We start from the raw sequence: 15,992 nt of genomic DNA, 5'->3' as shown, positions 1-15,992 counted from the left end.
ACTCAAAATACGTACAGTACTTTTTCCTAACAGATGACAAGTAGATTATACTGATTATCATATCCTGATTCCTCTTTGTTTTTAATTTAATCCCTTCCTAGTGATGTCCCACAACTGGTGCACTATCATTACTGCCACATGAGTTCTCCCATACCATTTTATCTGAACAAATCAATCCCTAGCAAAGTGTGTGCTTAAGCACATCATCAATAGCTCCACTCGAATCAATAACGCAGCAGGCAGAGGTTCAGGCATTGATTCACACCTCTCCAGCCAAGGGTTTTTCTGCAGTGTGTTCTGAAGAGGTTGCAAAGCTGAATGCACAGCCAATTAGTAGTTTCTTTTTGCTTCATTTTCTTATTTTTCTTACTGCTACTAGTATTATTCATGGTTCATCACTTGTATTGCAGAAGGTTCTGTGTAAACCTCTGTAGAAACATGAAGGAGAAGGATATTAAAAATGGACAGCTTAGAATACAATGTAAAATCACGTTCAGGAAATACTAGTAAATCTCACTTGGGAAAGATTTAAGGGAGGGCAGGACTAGGCTAGGGATTTAGTGCTGGGTTTTTCCCAAGGGAAGGCTTGGGTAGTTCTAGCAGCACTCCCAGCAGCAATCTCCTTAATTACCCTCTCAATCAGATGTTGTGCGTAGAAGACTCACTCTGACTCAGCACCTGTAGATAAACATGACAAGGAAAAATCACCCCATACTGCATCTACAGGAACAGCCTATTGCCTTCAGGCTATTTCTGTGTCTGGTAGAGCAGGATAAGGACTCTGGTGGCTTTGGGTGCATCCTGCATTTGCAGAGGCTGGCAGAGCTTCCCTCGTGTGGTTAGAGGGGCTCTGCAGCTACTGCTCCCTCTCCACCTCCTTTTCTCTGTACCATGGACAGACATCTGTCTTGCCTCCAACTTTTAAATGCCTGTCAGTTCTTTGCAGGAGGAAGGAATTATGATCTAACAGGTGGACCATAATACTGTTGGCTCGTTTTTCTATTAAGAAAGAATAAGGAGAGACAAAAACCATTATCCACGGATTCTTGTGTGCCGAGGAATAGTATTTTAGCACAGTAACTCATTCAGAGTAGTAGGAAACACTATGTGGAGGCATGAACGAGGCAAATAAGAGGATGTGGAGATGAGACATGCCCTGCAAGGAGGAGTGCTGCTCAAAAATAAGATTCCACACAAGCTCTATTGAGCTGAGCACCATATGGGTTTATCTCACCCTTTTAGCTCTGGTTTATGTTTACAGAGAATATTTTAATTCTGTCAGAGCTTGTTTAGCAATCAGCATTTGCCCACGTGCTCAGTGTGGGACAGGCAGGTCATAAACCATAATCATCTGTAAGCAAATGAATAATGTGCACTGTAGTATCTCAGTAAACAGAACTATGCAGCAAAAACCTGTGCTCTCTTTCACTTTCAAGCCTTAAAAAAGTCCCATATTCAAGCTTGTGCTGTTGACCAAAAAAAGCTAAAAATGAAAATTGAGATTCTCATGTATTCAAGGGCAGTAATTCTGGGACTGAGAGTCACCTTGTCATTACCCAAAGCCTTCTTGGCAACAGCTGGGGGGAGACAGGTATTTCTGAGGGCAATTCAGCCCTTCTGGATCAAGTTTATTGTCTTGAAAAGTCTTTCATGAAACTATTGCAAAACGTATGTTCTACCTCAGGGCCTAGGACCAAAACAAGGGGGCCTTCAGCAAAATGCTGCCCATGTGATCGGAGCAAAATTCAGCTCGTGACATTGTCCCTCAGGTCTTGCAGAAAAGTCTCTTCCTGTTAGATGATTCAAAATCAGCCCACTTTGTACTGAATGTCTATTCCCTGGATAAATATAAAGTTTTATTAGATTAAATAATTTTTCGGGTGAGGTTTTAAGAGCCTAAGTAACAGAAGACTAACTCAAAATGTCTCCAAGGCTGTATCTGTGACATTATGCTCATGTTGAAACTCCTGGATCACTTTGCAGTGCTTTGCTGCATTTTCTAATACAATGGCTGCATTTCATTCCCTGCAGATTTGGCCTTCAGAAAAGGGAATACAGATACATAAACTCCTGAGCTCCTGGAAGCCTGTTCATTTCTGACTGGTGGCTGCTGTTCAACACCCAAACTCTTGGGATTATCAATATCTTCTTTTCCAATACATTCAAGCCCAGATGATTAAACAGGAGTGGTGGTGCTAAATTACCTGCCTCCCCTTTTCTACTGCAGAGCTGATGTTGTCTCAAAAGAGCTTCTTGCCTTTGCATTTCATCTATTGGGATTCACATTTACAGTCTACAGGAGGGGATGGTCACAAACCTGCTGCAATTTTGTGGGGTCATAATGGGAGATCTTTTGTTAAACAAGATATCTGAGCTAAGATAGTGGTGTTGGGAACTCACAAGAAGCCATAATGAAAGATGGTATCGACACATGCCCAGAATAAATGTTTCTTTAAGGATCTCTTATTTTCTGCTGTCATTTTCTGTGCAGCTGGAGCCTCATCCATTTCTGTATAGCCAGGGCCTTTGGAGTCAGTGAAAAAGCTCCCACTGATTTCACTGAGTGTTAGAACATATCCCAGCTGAGTTAGAAAAATGGTAATGCTTTTTTCTGAGCAGGAATTGCTAAATTACTAACGAGTGCTGGTGTGAGTCAAAGCCCTGCACAAAACCTACGGAGCCAACAGCAATATGTCTGCTTCAAAAAGCTTTCAGACCCTCTCTGCCTCCCCTCATGCACTGCCTTTAATCATGAAATCTTTGAACATCTTTCTTTCATCCTAACTAGAGGGCTCTGCAATTATTTGTTGCTTGCAAGGAGGAAATTCAGTTTGCAGTGTATCGTAAAGGGATATTCACCAAGCCCATAACCTGTCTGTTCCTGGCTGCAGATGCTGAGCTGTTTGGAACATATGTACCATGATCTGGGGCTGGTAAAAGACTTCAACATCAATCCTATCACATTAAAGAGGTGGTTGGTAAGTATTTCAAATTATAGGTGCAATTTTTCACATTCAAAAGTCAATAAATGAGACACTTAGCCATGGAATTAACTTGGCTCACATGAGTAATCTCACTGAAAGCAGTCAGTCTATACAAATTCTGGAAATTTAAGTACTTCAGAAAATGTTTGCATTCTTGTGGTTACTGATTACTCTTTTTTTTTAACTGTTTTGAATTTGTTGGCTGAGTTTTCATTTACTGACAGCAGTTAATTTCTGCTGAATGCTCTTAATACCTGTTGTAAATGGAAGCAAGACAAGTTGTCCAGAAAAAGGCCAACAATCATTAGATGTGCTAAATCACAGGGAGTAAAAGAGCAAGTCAGGAGGGAAAAGCAATTGCTGGGAAGCTAAATAACTTCCTTTGCTTCAGTCTTTAATGTTCAGAATGTTGCAGAGATGCAAGCTGTGATAAAGATGAGATCATACCAAAAGTGAGATGTCTAAGGAAGAAATACTGGAATTTTAAAAATCAGTAAGTTTTCAGGTCCAGGGGAGAGCATAAGAAAGCATTTGCTAAAAAGATGAAGAACATATTTGCTTTTTTAGAAAAACCATTATGTTCCTATAGAACTGTAGAACAGGAAATATTTTATCCATTGTTTAAAAAGCATCCAGAGATAGCCTGAAGAATTACACCTGAAGAATTCTTGCTACTAAAACTTACCTCTCTGTCTGACAAATTGATTCACATAATAATTAAAAACATCATGGTGGGAAGTTCATTATACAGATGTTTCATACAGTTCCTGTAGTGAAACCTTACATCTCATTAATCTCTTCTAAGTACCTGGAGACTTTGCATAGGATAGAGAGCACAGTTTTGCATGATGGATGTAGAATCTCAGAAAGGACTGAAGAAATTCCACAAATTCAGAAGGTGAAGGGAAAACAAAAAGAAAACACTGAGTTCATCATATGTTGAAGTACAGCAAGAGCAGGAGGCAACAGTGGCTGTCCCTTCTTGGTGTCCTGCTGCAGGATGAAGCCAAAGAGGCACAAAGCTGAGCAGAGACTGAAATAAGGGATAAAATGTCACCACAGAAGGCATAAGGCTCACCTGACACTTATGCCTAGCACTGGTGAAGCCTTCTTGGAGAAATAGTATGACCACATCAAAGGAGACCCAAAATGTTATCAAGACATGGGAAATCTCTCCCCAAAGAAGGCAAATGAAAAACTCGACGTTGTTGATCTTAGAAAGCAGCTGAACAGAAGGGGTGGGATGAAACCAAATACAAACAACGCTGGCACAGTGTAGATAAAACAGAAAATCTCCCCCTCCTGTTTCACAGCCTGAAAACATGGGGAATCAGGGTGATATGTCAACACACATCAACATGCCACCCACACACATTGCTGCAGGCAGCTCCCTTTAGTTTGTGTCTCCAAGTAATTCGTTACCACTTGTGTGTAAGAGAACCTCATGCTGAACAAGAGGAGTTTGTTGTGTGTTTTCTACAAAGGTGAGACAGGGTAAGATTTCCTTTCTTAAACACCAGTTTTGCAGACAGAAAAATGATCAAAAGAAAGCCCCCAGGACTCTGCTTCCAACTATGATACGTCCCCAGGCGCAGTATGGGCATCAGTTTGAACTTAAGTGGATAAGAAAAAGCCACCTCATGCCTACACTTGCTTTCTTGCTCCCACATCCACTGGCTACAGAAATGTGCTAGAAAGAGGAGGAAAGGATGACTAATACAACCCAGTCACTCCATCCTTTCAGTGCTCTGAGTCAGGAGTCCCCTGGGATGCTCTGGGCTGCAGTGCTGGATGTGCACATCACACCCATGCAGTGTTTTACAGTGCCTGGGCATGGCCATGGTGTCCATATGGAGGCTGTGAGGCACTGCCCAGCACCTGTGAGCCTGTGCCATTAGTTATTCATTTGAAAATAATGAAATATGTTTCTAAAACCCTTGCTGTGGGATAATCTGAACAGGATTTGCAATGAAACCCCCAAATACTAATAAGTATTGAAACCCCACCGTTCTCTTGACCTTATCCAGAACTTTGAGGTTTTCCCGAAGTCAGATCCCAGATTAAACAGTTTGATCCTGGCAGGGAATGAGAACTCTTAAAGTAAATTCAGTATTTAGCTGGAGAAGGGGAGAGGAATTCTCTCCATGTCATTTATTCAGGCTCGGTACCTGAATCATGTGCATTGGGGCTCTCTAGGATACAGACTACAAAGGACTCAACAGGGTCCAGCAGTGCTGCCAATGCTTGTCTTTTTTATGCAGGACAGGATCCCAAAGGCTGTCCAGAGGATTGGAATAATGACTGTGGCATGTGTTAACCCAGCTGTGCCAGCTTCACCCAGCCAGCCTGGCTGACAGTAGTGAGGACACAGGGGAAAACAGGCTTTATCTTGCCTGTGGAATGAGGGCACAGAGCCTGGATCTATAGAAAGTTAAACCACACAACAATGAGCCCCGTGAGCCCATAACAGCTGAATCTCTCCCACACTGCCTGGCATAGGAACTCCACACAGGTGTAGGTGTGTTCTCATCTTCACTTTGCCAAGGAACACGTCCCCATAGTGCCACCTCTGAGCATTTGCAAATGAAATAACAACCACATTTCAGCCTTCAGAAGATTTCAGAGCTGCAGTTTGCAGTCAGCAAGAGAGGAATGGGGGTGTGCTCTGAGATCTTTGCTATCCCCAAAGTCACCATTTTGCCACTGCATGGTTTGAAATACAAATTCAGCACGAGAGTGCAGAGTCCTGTCTGAAAACTGAGTTGCACTCACTGCTGTGCTGGGCTGTTTATCCACTGCTTGTTGATGTGAGAGAGAATTTGCTGTGAGCTTTACCTGCTGAAAAATTCTTGAAATACAGAAATCTCTCACTCTCTCCCAGGAAGGCAGAGAGAGCCAGAGGACCTTGTGCTGTCACTCTGTCCTAGCACAAAATAATACTGGGCTCCACAGGGACTGCTCTAAGGATATACAATGATTCCAGGGAGGCTGGGAGACAGCTCTGCTGTCCCTGACTGCTTCATTCCCTCTTTCTGCAGCTCTGTATTCATGACAATTACAGAAACAACCCCTTCCACAATTTCCGGCACTGCTTCTGCGTGACCCAGATGATGTACAGCATGATCTCACTCTGCAGCCTCCAGGTATGACCCCACCCCAACAGCATCACCCCATTTCCATCCTGGGGCCTACTCAGCAATCCCATTCCACACCCCAAGCACCTACACAGCTTTCTGAAACTGCTGGGAAGCTCAGTTCACCTCCTGGATATCCCCAGTCTGTACACCAAAGCTCTTTTGACAATGTGATAGCATGAAACATCAAGGAATCAGATCCCAGACCCTACTGAATTATGGGCTGTGGGTATGGTCTTCATCTGGGACTCAAAATGTTCCTACAAGAGGTTTTCTCCAAATATGTGCTTACACCTGGATAAGCTAATGCAAATAATCTCTGGTGTGTACAGTATGCAGGATTCACATTTGACCTGTACTTTGGCCAAAACTATAAGCATCAATTAATGTCATTGTCTGGATAAACTATGTTCATATTTTAATTTCTGTACAAAACCACTTTTATTCAACTATAACCCCCTTTTTCTTCTCCAGTTAACCATCTCAGTTACTGGGTTAAATATATTTTCTTGACATTAGGAATATGAACAAAATCTTGCTTTAATGGAAGTTCATCCTACTCAGAAGCTGTGGGAACACAACATTTAATTTTTCTCACTCTTTTCCTAACTTTAGTTAATGCAGAACACAATGGAAACGGAGCCATTTTCCAGCCCTTCCTTAACTAATCAGGGTGCTCAAATGACTTGTAAGAGACTGTACTAATATCTCAGTGCTTTCATATGATCTCTGCAGTAATAGCAAGTTTCAAGGAAATTGCCTCCTCTGAGCTGCTGTAATTCAATGCAACAAAGGCAAATCTGAGTCATTTTTACTGGAAGGGAAGGCAGAATTCTCTTTCTTGGCTGAAGTAAATTCATCTATGGAAAAATATTTCTCTTTGTTCAGATTTGCATTTCCCTGAAGAATAAATAAGGGGGGGGAGGTTTATATTTATTTTCATTTATGATGATAGGGGAAGCAGAAATTATACTACTACATTAATGTTTTGCATTTCACAGGAGAAGTTTTCCCAAATTGACATTTTGATTCTCATGACTGCAGCAGTATGCCATGACTTGGACCATCCAGGCTATAACAACACGTAAGTCTGCCTCTTGCTTTCTCTTCCCTTGAAATTTATTGGGAAGGTAGTGCCAGTTGGCACTTTTTGGCAGATCAGGTTTTCCTTCTCACAGCTTGAGCTGGCCGGGACCTTTCCCCAAGGCCCTGCTGTTCACTCACATGTGGGCCAAGGCAGAGTTTCATGTGGCAAACACAGGTCTGTGTTGGGGTTGCCAGCTGTCCTTGGCTCTGCAAGGAAAATGGCTTTTCAGATTTCTATTCCAACACTTTCCCCAACTCCTGAGAAAACAAGAGAAAAATACCTTAGAGCTGACAACAGAGATATAAATTATTATAATGGAATAAAGACACTAAAAGGCAAAGGGGAACTTAGCTTACACATTATTTTATAATTATAAATCATGAAGTACATATTATTCTATTTATTATCATTGAGGAAATTATTACTGCTGCCCCATGGACACCTTTGTGTGCATGTATATTTGTGTGAAAAAGAGGGAGAATTTAATTTAGTTGTAGCCATTAATTAAATAAGGGCAGAACTGAATTCTGACTGGGATCAGTGGGAATCTCTCCATTTGACATTAGTGGGGGTTGGATAAAGCCCAGACAGTTCCTTCTGGTTTTGTTCTATGTCATTTTAAATCACAGAGACTGGGTAAAATTTAAAGAAGGAAAAAAACCCAACCTGTGGTGTAATTAGTGCCCGAGACGGTATTAAAGTAATATCTATTTTCTCCAAAAATCTGATCTAGTACTAGCAATTGAAAACCAAACCACAACTAATTGAATAAGCATTGAAAAGGATCTAAATACCAGAAAGCAGCAGGTTTGGAGCAGCTGGTGTGTGTCTGCAGAGTCCTCACTGTTTCTCTCCACATCAGCTACCAGATAAACGCACGGACCGAGCTCGCCGTGCGCTACAACGACATCTCCCCGCTGGAGAACCACCACTGTGCCGTGGCTTTCCAGATCATTTCCCAGCCAGAATACAACATTTTCTCCAATGTTGACCAGGACCAATTCAAGCAGATAAGACAGGTATGAATTCTGCTCCCATCTGCACCGTACAAACTGTCCCTGAAGGTGCAAACACACACAGACTTCCCTGCGAGTGAATCGCTCTCCCTAGAGGGCAGGACTGAAAAAGCCAAGAGGGATTCTTGGAAAAAGTCCACAGCAGCACTCCCTGGGATGTCTTGCTGAGAAATAATGAGTACATCCTGACTATTAAAGCCAATGACATTTTGGGGGCAGATATTTATATTATTGAAGGAGCCAATTAGCTCTGACTGGGGAAGGATTAAGCTCCCATGGCAGAATTTTATGCTTTAAGGGAACATTGCATTAATGGCTTCAAAATGGGCAAAGACTTACAACAGCAGAGCACTTGTACTGTTAAAAAAGGCTCTGGTGGACTGGGAGTCATCACAATTAGCTCTGAGACAGTGAACAATGCTACAATTCCCATTAGCTTGAAGGGCAAAATTCGGTGTTAATTTCCACATGACATGTTCCTTACACACCAGATGAGAAAGCAGACTAATATAAGGGCTTGGATAGTGGTCTGGTTGGAGTTACTGATTCTGCCAGCACATGGGAAGCTGGCATGGGCCCAAAATGGATCAATTTGTATGAAAACCCACAACTTTAAATTAACCACATTTTCACATTCTAAACTCTGCCTAGCAGGAGGATGCAGAGCTTCTAACACATCAGCTGCATCTGAGTATTTCAAAGCCCTTAATCCAAAGAGGATGACATGCACATCTACTGATTTTCTTCTCTTCTTTGGGCCACCAAGAGTCAGCAGCAAAACCCACAGTGCCTTCCAAGGAGCCAAGAGTGGATCTTGGCAATCAGAGTGTGGCTTTCAACATCCTGTTGCACAGTTTGCCTTTCTGCAATTAGTCAATCAGAAAGGGAAAACCTCAGCGTCTCTGAAATATCACACCAATGTTACAGATCAATCCAACCATGATCTTCATACAGCATGAACTCTTTACAACCCTCTTCCAGTTTCTTTGAGAGTTTCAAGTCAGAAAATTCCCCTTTCAGTATGAACAGTGTAATGTATCTGAGGTGTTTTTTGTGTAAGAAATACCCTACTTAGCTCTACAAGAGCAGATTTTGTAAAGAGTGTCAAGTTAATATGTGAACATATTTTCTTTGCTAGGGGATAATTACATTAATCCTGGCTACAGACATGGCGAGACACGCAGAAATACTGGACTCTTTCAAGGAAAAAATGGAAAATTTTGATTACTCAAATGAAGAACACATGACCTGTGTAAGGAGGTTTTGTGGATTGTTATTTTTCTGTGCACAGTGTGAAAGCTTTTAGATTAACATTTGTTTGTTTAAAACCAAGATTCAATACACAGTTTCCAAAAAAAAGTCCTTCCTACATTCTCTGCCCCACCAGAAATAATTACAGTTAGGAAGTACTCTATATAAAAAAGATTATTCCAGCTTTAGAAATCCTGGAATCCCATCAGGTCACATATTGTCCATTACTATGGGGCCAAAAATATCCACAAGAGTTCAAATTCTAGACTTCTTTACTTCCCAGTCCAGTTGTCTTTGACTTCCAGGGAAATCTCTCCCCAGCTGTCTCTGAGTACTTCACTAAAAATTTAGTGGTCATTTGTGACTCAATCTCTTCAGGCAGCAGATAAGAGCACATCCCACTGTGGCACATCCCAGTGCTACAGACAGGGAAACAGAGCCAGAGAGGGGAAAAGTGATTTACAGACAGTAGCTGAGAAAGGGGAAAAGAATTCAAATCATTTAAGACCTCTGATTTAATCCTAAACCTGTCCTTTGTGGTTGAAAGCATTGCCTCCCAGTGCATTGTAAGGACATGGGTTGTGGATAGAGGAGAAAGGGCTGGTATTAAGTCTGCAGTACTAAAGTATTGTACTCTTCCAGCTGAAGATGGTGCTGATAAAATGCTGCGATATCTCCAACGAAGTCCGTCCAATGGAAGTAGCAGAGCCCTGGGTAGATTGTTTACTAGAGGAGTATTTTATGCAGGTAAGAAGGAGGGAGAGATGCAATTGCACAATTTTCTGCTTTTCCTGAATCCCACAGCTGCAGGTGCTCTGCTGTCTGTCAGCCCAGTCCTGCCCTGGCTCTGAGCAGCCTGCTCTGATGGAAAGTGTCCCTGCCTAAGGCAAGGGTTGGAATGAGATGATCCTTAACGTCCTTTACAACCCAAACCATTCTGCGGTTCTATGGCAGGCCTTCTATTACTGAAAGTCAGAGAAGGAAGCCAGAAAGACAACCTGCTCAGAAAGCAAGTGGATGCAATTTGATTGCAATTTTCAGAGGAAAGACAAAAGCAACCCAGAAATCCTAATGCCAGGAGGCTGAAGCTTGCTCTCTGCATAGCAGCTGCCTGCAAGGTTGTTCGACAGATACATGATTTTTGAGCCAAAAGGACAAGAGCGGTGGCTAGATAAAGTTGTCAAGTTAATTATATCAAATACCACACAGGAACTAGTTTATTGTCACTGCATGTGAAGATTCCCTTAAAAAGAAAGCAGAAGACTTGCTGAGGTGTGCAAAGTCAGACTTTAAGCTTCACAAACATTGTTCCTCACTGGATGCCCAGCTGAAAAGATGCCTTACAAAAGGATCCCCGGATGAGCAGCCCTTGCTGCCTCTGGCACACGGGCTCCTGAGCAGCATGTCCATGCTGCAGTGGGATCCCAGCCAACACACAGCTGCAGTGCTCCGGGAGCAGATGCCAGAGCTTTCCTGGCTGTTTTGTCTGTACTTTGATGGGCTGAATGCCAAGGAGGGCTTCTCACAAGAGACACATTTTGGTGTGTCAGAAACATTTCTAGGTCACTGCATGTCCGGTTTTTACTCAAAATGACAGTATTTCTGTGCCACACAGCAAAGGCACCATGTGCTGAATTATCCAGTAACTGGGAGATACAAACTGCTACAGGATGTCCTTTCTGATCACATAGTCCGTGACCTCCTTACACAGAACCCACATAGGAACAATGAGTTATGTGGTTAAATAGGTACCTTGGCAAACCCTTTGCTTTCAGTGGAACTACTCTTGATCTGGCTAGCCAGAACTAGTTCTAATCATTAGTAAAGAAAGAGATGTAATTTCTGGTTGAATACCTGAAAATAATCACTTTCTGGAGAATGGTGAGGAAATGACAGACCTGTTCCTTCTCTTTCAGAGCAACAAGAGCCATTGCCACCTTTCTGGATGCTCTGAAATATTTTATCTCCCACATCCAGTGGGTTTGCAAAGGGAGCTAGATGGTTTGTAAGGCTGGAGGTGAACACTTTCACGCTAGTGCTGAGCAGAAGTAATTGAGCAGAATTGTCTTTATTCAGATGTTGCTCTCAACAAAGCAGATACATTGGCCCGAGGGAAGCGCATTGCTATTCTGTGCTATCCTCAAACACCTCTGTGATGTGTGGCTGAAGGCTACTGCTCTTTAGCTTGTGATCAGCAGTACTTTATTCTCCTCGCAGGCTTCCAGCCAAAATTAATATTTTTCAATTTGGGTTCATTCCAGAGCGACCGAGAAAAATCTGAGGGGCTTCCAGTGGCACCATTCATGGACCGTGACAAAGTGACCAAGCCCACGGCACAGATCGGCTTCCTGAAGTTTGTCCTCATCCCCATGTTTGAAACAGTAACGAAGGTAAGACATCCAGGGGCAGAAGCAGAAAGGGGGAATGCAGAGCTCCAGCATTTACTCCATCAGGTGTTTAGTCAGCCAGGGAAATGGGGATGTACCATTCACACTCTGCCTTCCACCCCATTCTTAGCACATGCAATGAACATGCAGGAAGTTCATGAATACCAAGGAAATGTCGATGTTCTTTCTCTTGTTTTCACCCAGCTATTCCCAGAGGTGGAGGAGGTGATGCTCCAGCCCCTATGGGAATCCAGGGACCACTATGAGGAATTAAAACAGATAGATGACGCTATGAAAGAGGTAAGCGCTAAATATCTCTTTGATATAGTAAATATTATGATTGAAACAGCCAAACATTATAATTAAACAGCAGCCTAATTCCCAAACAGTAGGAATGCTCATGGCATGATCATTATCGTGAGAAACACATCCATTTCACCTGCCTGGAGAGAGAGGGGTGCCACAAGCAGTAAGAACACGTCCTTGCAGAGTTCACCAGGCACCACCATGTGAAGGGGAGCTGCTTGCAAGAGACAAAACCCAGGGATAATGCCCTGAGGAGAGCACATTGGCAAACATCTCTTCCTGGAGGGATCTGCCTTCCCCTGGGAAGGACTCAGCCTGGGTGGAGGCAGCAAAATGTCCTGAGGTTAGGCAGTTCAAGACATTGCACCACCAATGCATGAGGTTTTTTTCTGGGAAGGAACTTCCAGTCACGTGTCTGCCGTCAAGGATGTGCTTGAATTTTATGAGGAATTAGTCTGTCAGGCACAGCACCCAGGAGGATTAAACACACAAACAGTGAAGCCATTTTATGGCTCAGTGGGGACCTTCTTTTACAGAACATTTCTCATTTTGACATGTAGGGCCCAGGGGAGGGCCACTTTTCCCTGCTGAGGTCTACAACAAAACCTGCCCAAGTGGCATCACAGAGTAGGGTTTTTTTGACATGAAAAAAATGATCATGTGGACAGGATGCTCAGCCATTCTGCCATTAAAATAAATTGGGAAGTGCCCTGGAGTGCTAGTTGTGCTGATATTGTTTGATATGTGGGAAGTTCAGGTTCATTCACTTGATCATCCATGAGTGGAAGAGCAACTTTCTGGTGTAGCTCCCACCTCCTCCCAAGTGCTTTGGAGGAAAAGCCCCTCAGGAGCACAGATACTAAAGCTGGTTAATCAAAGAGCACATGCTTTGAGGGCACCAAGTTTTAAAGGAGAGCAAAGTCTTTTAGGCATTCTTCAGTTTAGAGAGGAAAAAGAACTCAAATATGACTGCCTGAGTATTATTCATCTTTCAAGTTGAGCTGAGATTTTATTTCTGGTTTGCAAAAGCTGACAAAAGAGCATTTCTATATAAACGGATGGAGCTTTAATTACAGTGTATTGGCACAAAAGGTCTTAGGAAAATAGGAGCTGCTTGAATCCAGAAACACCCTGAAACAAGAGGATTTAATTAATAATCTGAGAGCCTAGTACAGTAGATGATGAGAAAGACTTAGTTCTGTTTACTCAGGACATACATCTAGAGCTGTTTGGATGAAACAGTGCCTGTGATGTTCCAAACTGCTGCCTACTACTTCCCAAAAAATGTTGCACATGCCTTGTGGAGAGCTGGGCACGTGACTCGCAGCAGCTGTGGAAAGCAGCACGGTGTGAGTCAGGGGCACTAATCCCTCTTTGCTCTTCATTTCAGCTACAGAAAGAGAAAAGTGAAAGTTTGACATCTGGCAGCACCGAAAAATGAGACGAGAAAGCCTCTGAACAAAACACAAGCCCTGAGGCTTTGAGAAATGCTGTATTTGCCAAACAGATGTGGTGGCTACGCCAAAATCCAGCTGGGACCTTGTATGAGGAAGGAGAAGTGGCAGGGATGGATGTCCTGCCTGCCTGGGCACCTCACCCACAGCCTGCAGCCTCCTGGCACAGGTGCTGCTGCCGTCAGACACCGAGGGTTCCCCATCCTCCAACATTCCCAGCACAGCCTCCCAGCAGGATCCCCCACTGGACATTGCACGGGCTGCAGCACAGCTCAAACCTCCAGCAGATGTGTCTTTTTGGTGACCAAACTGCCTGCAGACTGTAGAGACAAACCAGGGTTTAGCTAAGGAGCCTTTTCTGGAAAATGCTCCAATGGCACCCAAAAACACAAGAAGAAGTTGTTTTAGTGAAGATACTCCATACATGTGTACAGCAGTCTGCTAATTACAGCACAGCTTAATGGATGCTAATGTACTGACAAGGGTCCTGGCATACATTTTTGTTTGCCTAGTAGGCCCTAATGACTCATTTCTCTGCATTATTCCCTGAATTTTATAGTGTTAACAGTACATTCAGAAGCCCTGAATAAGTGGATGCAGTTTTTGTTTTTTTCTACGCTAGAAGAAATCAGAAGAAACCTTAGTGAGTTTTCAGGGTTGCTTTGTGGTCTGGTACAGCTGGACATCATGGGATCCTTCAGCACGAGCAAAGAAGGGAGCACAAAGCTAAAACCACAGTGCAAATACATTTTTATCCTTGTTGATGCAAAAACCAACAAGAAAAATCTTCAAAGATGTACAGATTTTTTTTTAACTTTTAAACTGATCTGCTAAATAATATATTCTTCTACAGAAATGGGTGTTGTACTTGTTTTCTTTGCATATGCATTCATGTGAGAGCTGTTTGTGTTTCCTATGTTTTCATAATGAGTACAAGGTGATGGGCTGTACAGGAGAGGGGAGGGATGGTTCTCCTTCAGAGGAGAAGCTCTAGAATTATTTTTGAGGTATATGTACATCATAAGTGCAACACCATAAGTGTTGTGTAAGTGTTGGGAGTCAAGCTCTGCCCAGTGTTGCAGTCGTGTGAACAGACAGACAGACAGAAATTCTGTGATTGACACCTGTGCACCACAGGTTTCCCATGTTTGGTCTCCTTGTTTTGCAAAAAAAATTGTATTATTTCAGCAACTCTTCAGTCTCTCAGGGAGATCCAAATTACCATGAAACTTTCATCTCTCTACCCTGTTCCACCTGCAAGTTTCCAGACACCCTGGACAGACTCACAGCAAGTCCTCTCTGCTGGTGCCTTCTCCTTTAAACTGCATTTTCTATGTGGTTTTGGGCTTTCTGCTGCAAACTGGAAAAGGGTCTGGTGCCTGGATTTGAACAGATCCCAAGGAAAATGGGAAGATCCAAGCACAGGGTCAGCTCCAACTTACACAGATATCTTCATGAATGGATGAACGAAATCCTAGTTTTGATTAAGCTCAAACTTTTGCTGCTTGAAAGTTGAATTCAAATAATGTGGTTTGGGCCCTTTTTCTTTACTAAACCTTTTAATCCAAAGTACATTGTGACCCAGATTGTTCTGCTGTGGAATTCTTCACTGCTTTTTGACAAGCAAATTGAATTGACCATCTCAGTTCAGGCGGATTTCCGTCACAAATCAGCTCCCAAAGCAGATGAGGAGCTGTGCAGGAGCTCTAAACAATGGCTTAGACTCTGCCAAGTGCTGCACTGAGCTACTCACATTAGATGAGAAAACCTGCTGTGGGAACTTCACTGCACCCTCCTTCCACTAACACTTCTTAAGAGTTAGATCCTTATAGGAAGTTTTGATTCAGCTGGAAGGATTTTCTCTAACCACAAGCCCTAATCCAGCAAGCTTTTATCCATGTATTTAACTCCCACCAGCCTAGTCATGGTCCCTGGCATACACAGTCTCCTTAGCTCTCTCTAAATGAAGTGCATGGATCTTCGGGAATTCACGGCCCTTGGGGCTTGTTTTGGCTCCATCATTTTAGGGAGCAACCTGAAAACTGTTTACTTGAGAGAGATGATCAGAGGACGTTGATGAAATCCTGCTGACTTTCTTGGAGCTGCATCAGAAATGTGGGAGAAGGGAATGCAACCCATCCTCATGATGGTGCAATGTGCTGTGAGGCTTATTGGAAGAACAGGCAACACCCAGGCTGCTCTTAGGCAGCTGTATGAAAAATGCACATGCAATCACAACCAGCTAATGGCATAAATGGGAATACCACGGCATTTTTTAATCTCATTTGCCTTTGTAATATTAGATTTCTAAGAGACAGTCGTCCCAACTTATGTTTAACCAAGGGGAATGCAAGTTATTATCTCATAATTCTA

General features: G+C 42.9%; 1 protein-coding gene across 4 annotated transcripts in view; it reads left to right on the top strand.

Moving 5' to 3' along the window:
- Window positions 1-14,512, top strand: part of PDE9A (phosphodiesterase 9A) — a 49,561-nt gene extending 35,049 nt beyond the window's left edge. For all 4 annotated transcript variants that reach the window (XM_071566288.1, XM_071566304.1, XM_071566313.1 and 1 more), the window contains 9 exons: window positions 2,892-2,978; window positions 6,023-6,127; window positions 7,120-7,202; window positions 8,068-8,224; window positions 9,360-9,473; window positions 10,115-10,219; window positions 11,734-11,862; window positions 12,064-12,159; window positions 13,556-14,512. In XM_071566288.1, the coding sequence (XP_071422389.1) occupies window positions 2,892-2,978; window positions 6,023-6,127; window positions 7,120-7,202; window positions 8,068-8,224; window positions 9,360-9,473; window positions 10,115-10,219; window positions 11,734-11,862; window positions 12,064-12,159; window positions 13,556-13,606 (927 nt within the window). In that variant the 3' untranslated portion in view covers window positions 13,607-14,512. The remainder of the gene's footprint in view (window positions 1-2,891; window positions 2,979-6,022; window positions 6,128-7,119; window positions 7,203-8,067; window positions 8,225-9,359; window positions 9,474-10,114; window positions 10,220-11,733; window positions 11,863-12,063; window positions 12,160-13,555) is intronic.
- Window positions 14,513-15,992: the final 1,480 nt, after the last annotated feature.

This window comes from Pithys albifrons, chromosome 1 (genome assembly GCF_047495875.1).
Source record: "Pithys albifrons albifrons isolate INPA30051 chromosome 1, PitAlb_v1, whole genome shotgun sequence".
Classification (NCBI taxonomy): Eukaryota; Metazoa; Chordata; class Aves; order Passeriformes; family Thamnophilidae; genus Pithys; species Pithys albifrons.
The sequence above is the reverse complement of the archived record's forward strand: the minus strand, read 5'-3'. Positions and strand labels throughout refer to the sequence as shown.